The sequence below is a fragment of the Piliocolobus tephrosceles genome, chromosome 2, assembly GCF_002776525.5.
Source record: "Piliocolobus tephrosceles isolate RC106 chromosome 2, ASM277652v3, whole genome shotgun sequence".
Classification (NCBI taxonomy): domain Eukaryota; kingdom Metazoa; phylum Chordata; class Mammalia; order Primates; family Cercopithecidae; genus Piliocolobus; species Piliocolobus tephrosceles.
The window spans coordinates 40,801,933-40,816,103 of record NC_045435.1 but is presented as its reverse complement, the minus strand read 5'-3'; the positions used below and the strand labels follow the sequence as shown (position 1 = coordinate 40,816,103).

Below are 14,171 nucleotides of genomic sequence, written 5' to 3'. Positions count from 1 at the left end.
ATTACCTCCCTTTACCTAACTGGGTGTTCTTGGAAAGCTTTGTAAATCTGATTCCTAGGATTCAAGGTGCTTTATTTTCCTCTTAATTAGCTTTCAAGGATATGCCTGTATATCTTCCCAAAACACCATGGTGGGACAAATGCCAGCCTGAAGGTAGCAAGCAGCCAGTGTTTAAGTAAAGACCCCAGGAAACTGCCCTTAAAGGAACCGTTCGGTCCACTCATTGAGAAAAATGTTTTGGTGACATCATTCCCTTGCAGGCAGGAGATGAGAGCCTATGCACAGCTAGGTCTGGGATCAACAGGCTGGCCTCAGGTTAAAGGGAATCAGTCAGCAGGGTGGGATTTAACATCTGGAGATCTAGCATGGAGTGAACACACAGGGTGCATGCTCCCATTATGTCAGCTGGGGTTCCAGGAACAGAGGCACCCTCAGTACAGGGTTCAGCTCACTAAGAGTAATGGACAAACTCCCAGAGAGACAACGCCCATTGCAGCATCAAGCTCAGAAGACAAGGGTGAGGTTGGGGGCCAGGCTGGGTCTGGGAATGATGCCCCAAATGGCCACTTTAATAGTGAGAGGCCTTCAAGAGGTGGCCCGCCCACCTATATTTCAATTTGGATCTTTAAGGTAGCCTCTCTCTTCAGTATGCACTCCTCATCATTTTCTTCTTCCGCAGTGTATATTGCAATCAGGTTCCACTTACATATGCCTTGAGAAAATTCTTAACTCATGTTGAACAGGTTGACTTTCTATATCTTATTTCTGAAAATACCAAACTAGCAGTGCCAAGATGCCTGCTTTCCCTCTGGACTTGCTCATGTGCTCAAAGTTAATTTGAAGCTGGCAACACATTCAGAGAATGACTGAAATTTAGGCCAGGTGCATTGGCTCACGCCTGTAATCCCAGCACTTTGGGAGGACAAGGCAGGCAGATCACTTGAGGTCAGGAGTTCAATACAAGCCTGGGCAACGTGGTGAAGCCCTATCTCTACCAAAAATACAAAAATTAGCCAGGTGTGGTGGCGTGCATCTGTGGTCCCAGCTACTCAGGGGGCTGAGGTGGGAAGATCCCTTGAGCCAGGGAAGTGGAGGTTGCCGTGAGCCGAGGTCACTGCACTCCAGCCTGGGTCACAGAGACTCCACATCAAAAAAAAAAAAAAAAAAAAAAAGAGAATCACTGAAATTTAGAAGGATGTATATGGAATATATAAAGGCTACATACACACATACTGGGGATATTGCAGCTTCCAACAACATGCCTCCTTGAGGTTCCAGTTACTTGAAAGTTTGTGCCTAAAGGAAACTTTGTGCCTCAACTACTGTATTTGAAAACTTTTCAGACAAGCATCAACACAATTTTTGGTTTTCCTCTGTTCAGCATGAATATTGTAATGTCTTTGCTCATGCACTCCATCGCACGTCCTGAGGACCCATCTCACTCAGCCCATGCAAAGGACTAAAAGCCTTAGATGAATAAGAACCTTTAAAATGTGTTCAATTAGCAAAGCAGAGTTCAGATGTGTATATGCACACACATGCTTTTTATCTAAGTGCAGAATGGGGCATTCGATGACCTCAGTTAATTTTCTTAATGTGTGCTGCTCCCCTGGTCCCACATCCCTCTACGCCCATTTCTTCCTACAGAGTGGAACCACCACTCTTCTACCCCAGTCCACGAGAACTGGACAAGGTCCTAAATTGTTTCCTGGAACACAGATACCTGGCTTTTCCCCTGCCTCTGTCTGGCCTTCCTCCACTTGCAACTGACATCTACAATACATGCTGGCAACACTTAGGTCTGGGATACAGGTACCATCCAGTATCTACAAGCCGACAGGTGTGAACTCCAGGAGAGCTGGTGCCTATCCTATGAAATGCAAGGAAAACAGAGCCTGAAATTTCCCCTGGCTTCCTTGTTCTCTAAGATACATTTAGGCTACAAATGCCATCTTCACTTTCTCCCACAGCGGGGTATGTATTGAGCCACACCTACCAGATTTAGCTCTGTGGCAATACCCACATCCATGAGGCACTACTCTATCCTGGCAGAACTCCCACTGTCAGCCGCTTGCCTCGGGCCTGATTCAACTCAGTTGACTCCTTCTGCAGCTGACTTACTGGCTCTTAGGCCTCATGGTCTCTCTTGGGTTTTGTGGTGGCTGAAACAACATGGTGCTGGACTTCTTTGGGATTAGGTTAAATTAGAATAAGAATAAAAGTCCATCTAATTAAGTGAAATGTTTGGGACTATACAAATTTTTTTTTAATGTTGTCTCTTTTGTACTTAGAAATCTCTAAACTTATACCCATTACTGGAGATGGAGGCACAGATTTGGAGAAAAACATTACAGTTTACTCTGAATGATAAAACGGCAAGGAAAGTCAGCTCCATGTTTGCCCTCATTGTCCAGGGTTTGTAAATTTATCATGGTTGTCACTCAGTGGCAAGCCACATAAGAGCCATGTTTCTGTAACCCAACAGACTGGGAGTTGCAAGTGGAATGGATGTTCTTGTTGATACAGGCGTTGGTTCCACTCCCACATCCCTGTAAGCCTGGAGTGCGAGAAACGCCCCCTGGGCAGGGTTTCCATCTCACCATCTCTGGAGAGGCCTCTGCCGTGGCTCCAGGAGACAGGTCCTCCCCAGGGCTTTTCCTTCACACAGTGGGCAGAGCCACTGCTCACGGGCCCAGCACTGGGCTGAAGTGTGCTCTGAAGTTGCTACAATTATACCTCATTTGCTATCAATCAGCTCTACCTATGTAGAGTATGGTGCCAGGTGCCATACTTCACCTCATTTGCTATCAATCAGCTCTACCTATGTAGAAGTATGGCACCAGGTGCCATACTTCACCCGTTATTTTTCTGGAACACTGAGCGGGGAATAGAACCCAGTAGAAGAGCAAGATGGAGAGGATAAAGGGCTAAAGAAAAAGAAGCAGCGGAGGAGGGGGAAACAAAAGAGGGAGAAACTAAACCCAAAATGAGTCCTTGTCATTTAGCTGGGACTCATCCACTCTTTATAGTGCTATTTTCCATGAAAAAATGTGTTCTAAGTTTCAAATAATGAAATTGGATATTTTCTACATAAAGTCAAACCTGCCAAAGGAGAAAATTCTTAGCAAGCAGTCAAGAGAACAAGTTTTTGTTTTTTTAAAAAAATCTAGGTAGAGTTTTCTACCAACACTGAACTGAATTATGTTTTTGTTTCTTTTTTAGCTGGGATGGGATACCCAGAGATGCCCCAACATCACAATTTATCTCTGAATGGCCGGTTATTTTAGCAAGGTCACTGTCACAGAACACATCAAAAAAGGCAATCATTGTAGGAAATAGGACAACAATAGCTGCTTCTACCTCCATGCTAGTATTAGGGTCAAGATCATCACACTCTGATTCCTCGGAACTGTTCGTCTCCTTGATTGGCAGCATGAGGAAGGGGGAAGAAAGAGAACATAGTTAGAACACAAGTAGCTTTTGCCAGAGAGAGAGGAGAACTTCAGAGAAGCATGGGCGATGGGATCTCGGGCGGAGAAAAAACCAGGTGTTTTTAAAGTGGGGGTGAGAATCACCAGGGGCAGCAGCATGCTCTTTTCAGGGAGAGGAGGCTGGGGTTGTGTATAACTGCTTATCTCATGGGAAACAGCAATGGAAACAAAATGAAGCATGAGTGTTGTCGAATTTAAACTGTTGTCTTCTGTGAGGCTGGACTTCCCAGATGAGAGTGAAGGAGAGTACACAATTTCTTTTCCCCAAGAAGGAAGTTAGACTGGGTTTCAGTTGTTCTTACTTTGCTAAGGAAGGGAAACAAAGTTCCAGGTAGATGTTCACACATTATAGCACAATTAGTGCTATAATAATCAGTGTCTAGTTTCCATTGTCCAGAGGCAGATCTTTCCAGAAGGTTCAATTTAAAGAAAGCAGATGAAATTGTTTCAAGACAGGGGTAAATAAGAGTCTGCCAGGCTTAGAATTCATGAGTTCAAAGCAGTAGATGGATTATTATAAAGAAATAATTTGAACTTCACCAATGTGCCCCACTACTATGTCCATGCATAGGGAAAGGCAAGTAAAATGGCCTGAAGTTGATGTTGTCTGAACTCTGGGGAAAAGAAATGAAACTTTACTAAGGACACAGTGGCCCTTAAATTCCAAACCTCAGCCTTCACAGGGCTGGGGGTTTGGAAGGCATCCCTAATTGCTTAAACCTGTGTGTATTCTCAAACGTAGGGTACCAAATGGCAGCTTTGAGAAATTTAATATGAATCAAGCATCTCGCATTTTTAAGAGAATAGTGCTGCAGATAATTTTGGTGTAAAACATCTGCACAGTATAAAGAGAAAGGTATAAAAGAAAAAAAAAGGTACTTACTTGAATTGAAGTTGCCAGGAGAAATAAAAGATAAAAAATAAATTGATCTTGCATGCAAAATCCTGCTAAACTACTTCCCCTCTGGTCCCCATACTGGGAAAAAAAAAATAACCCATTCACCCAATTGGCTTGTGAGAATGCTGCAGGGTGGGAGTGGATGACAGGTGGGGACGCAGCTCCGGAATACCTTACTCACTTTAACAGAGACTTTGTTGCCCAGAATATCCTTGGGTTTACGAGACCCTGTGGCTTCATTTTTACCCGTGTTCTCCACTTCCGCCCGCTTTCTCATGCGTAGAGTATGCCATGAACATGACTTCCTGTTGTACCAAAAAATGCACCAATCAAAATGGCAGGTCAGGGACAGTGAGGTGGAGGGCGGGCTCACCACCCTTGGGTGAGTCAGCAGGTGAGGTGCTCCATCAAGCCCGGGCTTCAGAGGCCCCAAACCTGCACACCAGCTCCAATGGTGGCTGGCAGCTGACCTCACCTCCAACTGGAAGTGAGCGAGGATGAACTCTGACCTCCCCTGGTAGATGTGCAAGGTTGACTGCAGCATTTGAAGAAAATATGAATCCTAGGTGACTGAACTCTAACAGGGGAGTTTGTATACCATACCCATGATGCCTCACAGGACCGAGGAATTCCTCTTGTGAAAGGCATGGTGGATGGGTGAGAAAGGGGGTGAGGAGTAGAATAGGAAAGACAAGGGAAGTATATTCTAGAATGTATATGCTACTGACACTTTCCCAGGACCAGACAGAAAGACCCAAAAGGATGATGTTGAGAGTTCTACCTCATGATTTGTATTTGGGCAAGGCCACTCCCAAATAATGTTGATCAGACAGGATTTTCTGGGGCAGGCATTTGCTTAATAAACAGTGGAGCACCACTCATTTATCTGGATATTTTAGGGCAAAGAGTTTCTCGGTCTCTATTCTCCATATCACTCAGTGTTTGTGAATACATGGCTTTGTCAGCCTCTAGAGGTCCTAGAGCTTCCCTGTTAGGACAAGACCTAATATGTACTCCCAGGGAGGTGAGAGCAGCAATGGTTTTTCAATAGGCCTTTCATCCTAACTTCTTTCTTCCCACAAAGGGTCCTGGGAGCAACTTCTTCACAGACCTATGAAGACAAGCTCAGAGTAGAGCCCTTACATTCCATAAATATCAGATCTCAAAGACAGAGATACCAAAAGCCAAGTCACAAACAGTGTCAGTGACCCTGAGCAGGCATCATCAGTTTCAGTGAGTTCACAGAGCTTGAAAGAAGTTCTAATTGTTGTCTGGAATAAGTGAGACGTGGCTTCCCTTCAGTATCTCCTTGTCAAAGGTGGGCCTATGCAGACAGGGTTCCATGAGATGAGCCTCCATTATGGGAGAGAGGCAGAGGAGATTTAGGAAGAAGGAAGCTGCTGCAAAATACAGAGCATCTCCTCCAAAACACTCTACATACACCAGGATTTTAAGGGTACGTTGAGGAAGGTGCTCCAAAAATATTTATCCCCTAACACACAGGTTCGACCTTCTGAGCAGGAAAAAGCAATTGCAGTAATATCCTTGAATCTTGTGAATCTTGTGGGAAAGTGGGCTCCTTCAAAAACCCAGACCTTCTCTTGTATCTCCTAACTAGTCAGGCTCTCTACTGCCCCCTTGCTCCATACCAGCACCTTGCTCCAACCGTTGAATCTGAGTGAGAACCAGCCAAGCAATCTTAGATGGCATCAGCCTGTTAACTTCAGACTTTGCTAACTTTACTCCCAAATCCATGTCCCTGGCTCCTTCTGAGAACAACTCGAGTCAGGGAGATCCCTGCCGAAAGGACTCCCAGGGCAGGCAGCACATTGTGTACGTGCGTGTCCATGTAGGAGTGTGTTTCTACATTTATGAAACTCTGGGTTATTTAAAATGCTTAGTGAAAAACTAGCAGTATGAGCAATAACATCTCATGTTTGGAAGGAAGACTCAGAGTAGTATAAATGGCAGGACAGGCTTGGTTTCATATTCTTCTTCCCAGAAGAACTCGTCATCATGGTTTGGGGAGCTTCCATCTCTCGGTTGCAAGCCCAGGGACTGATGTGGACACAGGGTTTCAGTGACGTTTATCCTGTAGGCATCACAACCAATTCTGACCCCTGTGGTTATGGCAGGCCTTGGGGAGGGTGTGCTGAGTGTCCTCCACTGGTAAATACTGACAACCTCTTTCAGTCCACTGCTCCCCTCCACACACACCCCCAACCCTTGTGCAAGAGCGACTGACAAGAAATCAAAATGACCCATATGTATTTCAATCTGCTCTCTTTTGCTCGGTCTGACATCCTTTTACCTTCCCTCCCACGGAAGGTATGGATAAGCAGCCAACAGAACCAAAGGTAGGGAGGAAGAAGTGTTTAGTACCTGGATATTTAGAGGATAAATCATTAAGAGTTAGCTCTGCAAGTCCCCTGATTAATAAAAACTTCAGTGCTTCGAGGACCTTTATCCCAAGGCTTCCTAAAAGGCACCCAAAACAAGTGTACTTAGGATAAAATGCATGGGGGCTATTGTGCCTTACGGGCCACTGTGGATTTTTGGTTGAGCCTGTGGTTACCTAGTGAGGACAGGGGGATGTCAGCAGCTGCTATCCCCTGTCCTAGAGACAGGGCCAAAGCAATGCAGTTCTGCTGGTGCCACTGCTCAGATAGCTCGTGGGAGCCTCCTGCGCCATGGTCTTCCATGGATCACTACGCAGCATGGAAAGCAGCGGGGAATGCCAGCCAAACACTGCCTTCTACTCTGGTCATTAATTGACATCAGCACTTTAGGGCTGCCCAGTTGCAGGGAACCAGTCGGACAGCATCGAATTTGTACCTTCCCTCACCTCAGAGGTTAGGGAAAATCAACAGGGGCTGTTTAGGAGGGAAGGCCAGGGTCAGAACTTTAGCAACAAAAGTACTTTTTGTGTAGGAAAAAAAAGGCCAATGCATTCACCCAAAACCTAAAATACAGAAAAGGAAAAAAACAAGAAAAGGAAAAGAAGAATTGTTTGCACACTTGAAAGTCTAAGAATAGTGAAATGGGGGGAAAAAGGGTCAACTAGTCTTTAACTTCATTAAAACATGCTCATGGTGAAAATTTATTTTACATATTTAAAATAGTACATTTAAACTGATCAGTTACATGACAGGTACAACGATGAGCATTGTGACGCCTTCATATTGCACAACCTGACTTCATCCGTATGGGTTTCTTTAAATAGTGCAAAATACTTTATACAGGAATGTGTTCGGAAGGGTCTTTGCAACCAAAATAAGGAAAAGAAGTATCTTACAAATTACTATGAACATATATTCAAGTGACGGGGTCGAAGGGAATTTTTAAAAAGTTACAATCTGTACAGAGGAATTGCCACAGACAACCAAAAAGTTCCCTCCCTCCTGGGAGAAGCAGCGGGCCTCTGACCTTTCCAGGTTTGGCATTTGTGCCAAGGTAATTTTTGGTGTCAATCAAAAAAATATATATATATATATATCCGTTACTTAATACAATATAAATAGAAGTCCAGTCCAGTGAGTCCTGTGGTGGGTCAAATGTGGCAACAGAAAGCACACCTTTTGTCACCTAGGGTTTCAGTAGGGTTCTTTTCTTAATGAGTGGGGGGGAAAAAGAGGGAAAAAATGAACAGAAAATTACAAAAAAAGGAAAGAAAAAACACCACCACCACCAACAAAAAAACTGGACCACTCCAGCCTGGATGCCCCATGCTGCATATGGTGCCAGCACTCAAACATTGGTTCCGTGGCACTGTTGAGAATAAGCAGCAGTAATTCCCTACCATGTGTTTGCATTTTTGTGTTCTTTTGTTTGTTTCTGAATATTTTTAATCCTCATACTCCTCTCCCGGGGAAGCCAACGAGGCACTTACTTGATGCTCCCGTCACTACTTTCTGCTGCTGTGGCTTTGGTGAGGGGCGCCAGGATGCTGCCCGGGACCCAGCCCTCGGCGGCGGGGGAATGGTCGCTGGCAGGCTGGTACACCAGACACATGTTCTGCTGGTTGACGGCGAGGACCTGGACCACCTCACCTTGGCTCACACAGATTTCATTCTCCTTCAGTGCATAGTAATCTTTGATCACGGCCATGGACGAGGTCCCATTGCAGCCTCCCAGGTCGTTCTGCTGGGAGATAAGGGTAAGAGGGGCACAAATACAAGGACGCTAGTTCATGTCGGCTTGCTCAGCACCCTACCCAATGGTTCAAGGCCAAATCTCCCACTAGCAGGGTAGGCAGCAGGCAGCATTTGCTCTTGAGTAATGACATACTATTAATAAGGTGCTCTGAAAGTATATTTTTTAATAGCAATGTTTCAACAATATTATCATCCAGGGTGAATAGGCTCCAGCCCACATAAAGGTACAAGCACACCTTCGACCTGGAAGCCCCTTCCTAGCATACAGCCTTCCTGCCAGCATTCTCTTACAAGTGAAAGGAAGAACCTGGCAGTGGCATAGGGATATGTAAGCACCTGGGCAGAATGAGGTCAGCATAAGGGTCATGTCAGGGGTCACAATTCTTCAATGATAAGAACATGGATTGTTTGATATTAAATTTTTCTCTTTTTGAAAATGCATTGGCTTTACTCTATATTCTGACCCTCTTATCTCTGCCCAATTCAAAGGCAAGGCCATGACCTACCCTTACCCAACTTCCTGCAGCCACCAGGTACCCTCCCCTACTCATTAATACAAGAGATGCTGCCTATGACCTTTTCATGTGAGTCTGTATCAGGGCAGCTGCATCTAGACAGACTTGTAACTTTCCAAGGAGGTCTGGCTGCCTCACAGAGCATGGTAAGAGTCAGAAGTCTTCAGTATATACATATTCTGTATATACACACATACATATTCTGTATGTATATACATACAGAATATACATACAAATTCTTCAATATATACATTTTTTTTTTTTGTTTGGCTGTTTTTGAGACAGGGTCTTGCTATGTCACTTAGGCTAGAGTGCAGTGGCAGAGTCATAGTTCACTGTAGCCTCGACTTCCCAGGCTCAAGCGATTCTCCCGCCTCAGTCACTGGGACAACAGGTGCATGTTACTGCGCCTGGCTAATTTTTTTTTTTTTTAAGTTTTATTAGAGACGAGTTCTTGCTATGTTGCCCAGGCTGGTCTTGAGCTCTCAAATTCAAGCCATCCCCCTGCCCTGGCCTCCCAAAGTGCTGGGATTACAGGCATGAGCCAGCGCATCCGGCCCGATATGTTTGACAAAATGCCAAAGTGACTTCAACTTACTCCCAAAGGCAGGATTGTTTTTTAAGGTGGAAAATCATTTCCAGGTGATATGATGGAACAAATTGGTCTAGTTACTCCTGGACACTAATTATTTTTTAACATAACCAATATAAACTAATAATTTTGGGGAGAAATAAAACTATAAAATTGGAACATGTAGATAAAAAATGTAAGTGTTCCTAGTCATAGAGCCACTGAGTTCTAGAGAAAACTGAGGCCTAATGAGATTAACTAACTTGCTAATGTTCTAAAGCAAGTGAGTTGCAGAATTGGGAATAGAAACCAGGTTTGCCTGGTTCCTAATCTAGCACTTTTCCCATTTCTCTCCTGTTCTACCTACCTTGTAGGGGCGAAATAGCTGTGTAGACTAAATCTATGCTTGAGTCTTTGACTCGCCTCATGGTGATGTTTGAGTTGTGGATTATCTATGACAAACATTCAATCCAAGTTAGACTTCTCCCATTCTCACACTGATGATCGACTTCCCTTCCACATCAGCCGATGGATGGTGAAGAACAGTGAACTTCTTTCAGTAGGTGCTCAAGGCAGATCATCATTAGAAAGGGTGATCTCTTTTTAAGATGTCAAACACTACAGCAGTGACTTTTGGATGAAGATGATCCACACCGCAACTATTCTATTTAGCAAAAATCATCCATTGTTATGATTGCTAGAGGAAACTGGTATAACTCACCCAATTTATAGGGAAAGAAAAACAAAATTGAGACTAGACTGTACTTAGTGGGCTGTTCCTGCTAAAATAATCAGCAAGCATTCAATGATGCCACTTCCTGGCTGGGTGCAGTGGTTCACGCCTATAATCCCAGCACTGTGGGAGGCTGAAGTGGCCATATCGCTTGAGGCCAGGAATTTGAGACCAGCCTGGCCAACATGGTGAAACCCCATCTGTACTAAAAATACAAAAATTAGCTGGGTGTGGTGGGGCACCTGTAGTCCCAGCTACTCGGGAGGCTGAGACAGGAGAATTCACTTGAACCTGGGAGGCGGAGGTTGCAGTGAGCTGAGATCACGCCACTGCACTCCAGACTGGGTGACAGACCGAGACTCTGTCTCTTCCTAAAGTAACCCCTGAGGCTGTGCCCGCGTAGTGACAAGGGTGGGAGTAATGAGTTGTCACTTACCTTGCTGGCTTCGAACTTGTCCCCAGACTGGTGGTATTCAAACCCTGGACTGCCATTGGAGGTAGATATCTTCAGGGGAGGCAGAGGTGGGTTATAGCTGGAGCCCTTTGGGGGCTTCTCTGAGCCCACAGGAACAGAGGAGTAGGGCCTGGGGCTGGCTTGGGGAAGCCTGGCAGGTTGAGACCTCATCACAGCTGTGCTCCTTTCTTTCCGCTGATACTCAATGGGCGATTGCAGTGCTGTGGGATAAGAGCAGGTGGTTACGCTAAGCGTTGGGAATCCCACAAGGATTTGGAGGCCTCTTAGACCCAAGGCTTTGTGTTAGGCATCGTGTGGACAAGTGAGAAAAACACTACCCTTGATTTTAAGGCAATGTAAGAACTAAGACATCTACCTAAATAATGAAAATACAAAAAACAAAATGGTGCCATATGTGAGGTGCCAAGGGTTGTGCAAAGAGAGAGAAGGCTCTGTAATACGTGTGGTGGTGGTGGTGACAAAGAGCTTCGGAAGAGAACTGTGGCCAGACTCTGGCACTTAGGCTGGAGGAAGGAAGCAAGTGTGACATGCTGGTGAGGGGAACAGGAAGTAGTCAGAATGCCTAGGGCCTTGGGTCTCCCTGGAGGAAGAAGAAACGAGAAAGGTCTGTGAGGTGGGACATGCCATGGTATGAAAAGTCTAGAAAGTGAGGCCAGTGAATCTGGACCAAATTTTGAAGGTCATGAAAAGTAACTGGATGGAATGAACTTTAAAGCTTTAAATTCAGATTCTATCATCAGAGAGCCACATTAACCTTGCAGTGGTTAGGAGGAGGGACTGGAGACAGAAGGCTTCTTGTCTTTTTTTTTTTTTTTTTTTTTGAGACGGAGTCTTGCTCTGTCGCCCAGGCTGGAGTGCAGTGGCTGGATCTCAGCTCACTGCAACCTCCACCTCCCGGGTTCACGCCATTCTCCTGCCTCAGCCTCCCGAGTAGCTGGGACCACAGGCGCCGGCCACCTTGCCCGGCTAATTTTTTGTATTTTTAGTAGAGACGGGGTTTCACCGTGTTAGCCAGGATGGTCTCGATCTCCTGACCTCGTGATCCGCCCGTCTCGGCCTCCCAAAGTGCTGGGATTACAGGCTTGAGCCACCGCGCGCGGCCGGCTTCTTGTCTAATTCAGAAGCCATGGAATGGTAAAAGCGAGAGGCAGAAGGTCTAGGAGAGCGGGACCGGCAGATATGGAATAGATGCGGCTGTGGTGAGGTCGGGAGAGATGAGACTGTGACAGCCTAGGTGGGAAAGCAATGCAAGAATCGAGGATGGCTCGGGTTTGGAGACTTGGAGGATGGCAGTCAGTGGAACTCAGAAGACAGGAGAACAAGCTGATGTGAAGGGAAAGACTGGAGCGTTGTTTTATTGAGTTTAAGGTAACAAGGTTGTAAGGTCTGAGAACTACAGAGGGAGAGCCAGGCAAATGCCATACAGGTCCAATTCTTTAAGAATGACTTCAAGGGTTGACTGATTATGTCATTTTCATCAGTTTGCACTGTAACAACTATTTAAGTGGGTGAACACCTGGGGCCCAGAGAACTTCTCAATTCTAAGGATGTTGCTACTGTGATAGGTACATACCTCAATAGGACTCAACATAGGGCCACACTTCCTTTCTATCTGAGGTCTCAGAAGGAAAGATTGGCTCTGAGATACCTGCACACATCTCTGTAAGTAGAAGCCTGGCCCTGGTCCATCATCACATCCTTGTCTCTTGTATGTGTCAAAGTAATAACGGGCCCACCAGAGCACTGCCTCTCTCACTGAGGAGCGTTTTGTGGGCATTAAGTATTTAGGAGATGATAACCTACTTCGGTAACACAGTCAGCCCACTGTATCTGCGGGCTCCACAACCATGGATCCAACCAACTGCGGGTTGAAAATACATGGGAAAGGCCAGGCGCAGTGGTGCATGCCTGTAATCCCAGCACTTTGGGAGGCCAAGGCGGGTGGATCACTTGAAACCTTGTCTCTACTAAAAATACAAAAATTAGCCAGGCGTGGTGGCATACGCCTGTAATCCCAGCTTCTCGGGAGGCTGAGGCACGAGAATCGTTTGAACCCAGGAGGTGGAGATTTGCAGTGAACCGAGATCTTGCCACTGCACTCCAGCCTGGGTGACGGAGTGAAACTCTGTCTCAAAAAAAAAAAAAAAAAAAATTATATATATATATGAGGGAAAAAGATAGAAAAAAGATGGTTGTAGTCTGTACTGAACATGTACAGAGTTTTTTTTTCTTTTCATTCCGTAAACAATATAGTATAACAATTATTTACACATCATATACATTAGGTATTATAAATAATCTAAAGATGATTTGAAGTATACAGGATGATGTACATAGGTCATATGCAGACACTATGCCATTTTATGTAAGGGACTTGAGCATCCACAGACTCTGGTATCCTCGGGAGGTCTTGGAACCAATTCCCTGTGGATACCAAGGGCTGACTGTATCTCCATGATTCATTAGGCAAAAGGTCTCTTGGAACCAAGTAAAGGTCTGAATCATTGACTATGCCTAAATAAATACAGTTCCAAGTCCTAAGTACATAGCAGAGTTATAAAGTATGCCTTATCAAACTGATTTTATGACTCAATTCCCATCATATGGAATTGTGATATTACCTGGTTATTTACAATAATTGTGCTAAAACATTTGAAAATAGTATACCTTCTTAAATAAGCTAAATGGACAGCCTGTATTCTTTCACCAACCTCCATTGGCATAACTGAATTCTCAGAATCAAGAAAACTGCATCCCTACAGGGTTTGTTTTTGACTGATCGATACAGTGTCTTATGTCTGATCCTGTTTCTTTCTTCACTTTGGTTGCTGGGGAGATCATAATTAAATAAATGACTGCTCTAACACTAGCACCTATACTGCAGTTCTGTGGTTCACAACCTTAATTTGAAGTCCTGTAGCTGTGGATTCAAATCCTGTTTCTATCACTCACTGTTTCTGTGACCTTGGACAAGTTCTGAGTCTCCTTTTCCTCACTTGAAAAAAAGTAGGACGAGAGTACTTACCTCTCCATGTTGACGTGAGGATTAAATGTGAAAAACCATGTAAAATGCTTAGCATGGTGCCTGACACAGAGCAAGGATTCAATATACAAGAGCCATTATTGTTATGTCAATAACTTCTTGTTTCAACTTTACTGTTATACCTTATTTTTCTTTTGTCCCAAATTGATGAATTTTAAAATTCTTAATTTCCACTTAAAATCTATCAGAAACTCCTAATTAATAGAATGCAATTTAAATGGATATATTTTATATATGCACACATTTTTGCATAAAATTATTTTATCAACAAAAGTGTTCATTTGAAGTCAT

General features: G+C 44.5%; 1 protein-coding gene across 12 annotated transcripts in view; it reads right to left on the bottom strand.

Moving 5' to 3' along the window:
* KALRN (kalirin RhoGEF kinase) overlaps positions 1–14,171 on the bottom strand; it is a 645,945-nt gene that overhangs the window by 40,159 nt on the left and 591,615 nt on the right. For 5 of the 12 annotated variants that reach the window (XM_023214983.2, XM_023214975.2, XM_023215053.2 and 2 more), the window contains 2 exons: positions 10,799–11,037; positions 7,462–8,529 (listed from right to left, as the gene is read on the bottom strand). In XM_023214983.2, coding sequence (XP_023070751.2) covers positions 8,275–8,529; positions 10,799–11,037 — 494 coding nt within the window. In that variant the 3' untranslated portion in view covers positions 7,462–8,274. Of the gene's footprint in view, positions 1–3,360; positions 3,421–4,570; positions 4,695–7,461; positions 8,533–10,798; positions 11,038–14,171 lie in introns of those variants that run through there. The other 7 variants (XM_023214951.2, XM_023214965.2, XM_023215037.2 and 4 more) reach the window with 3 other exon arrangements.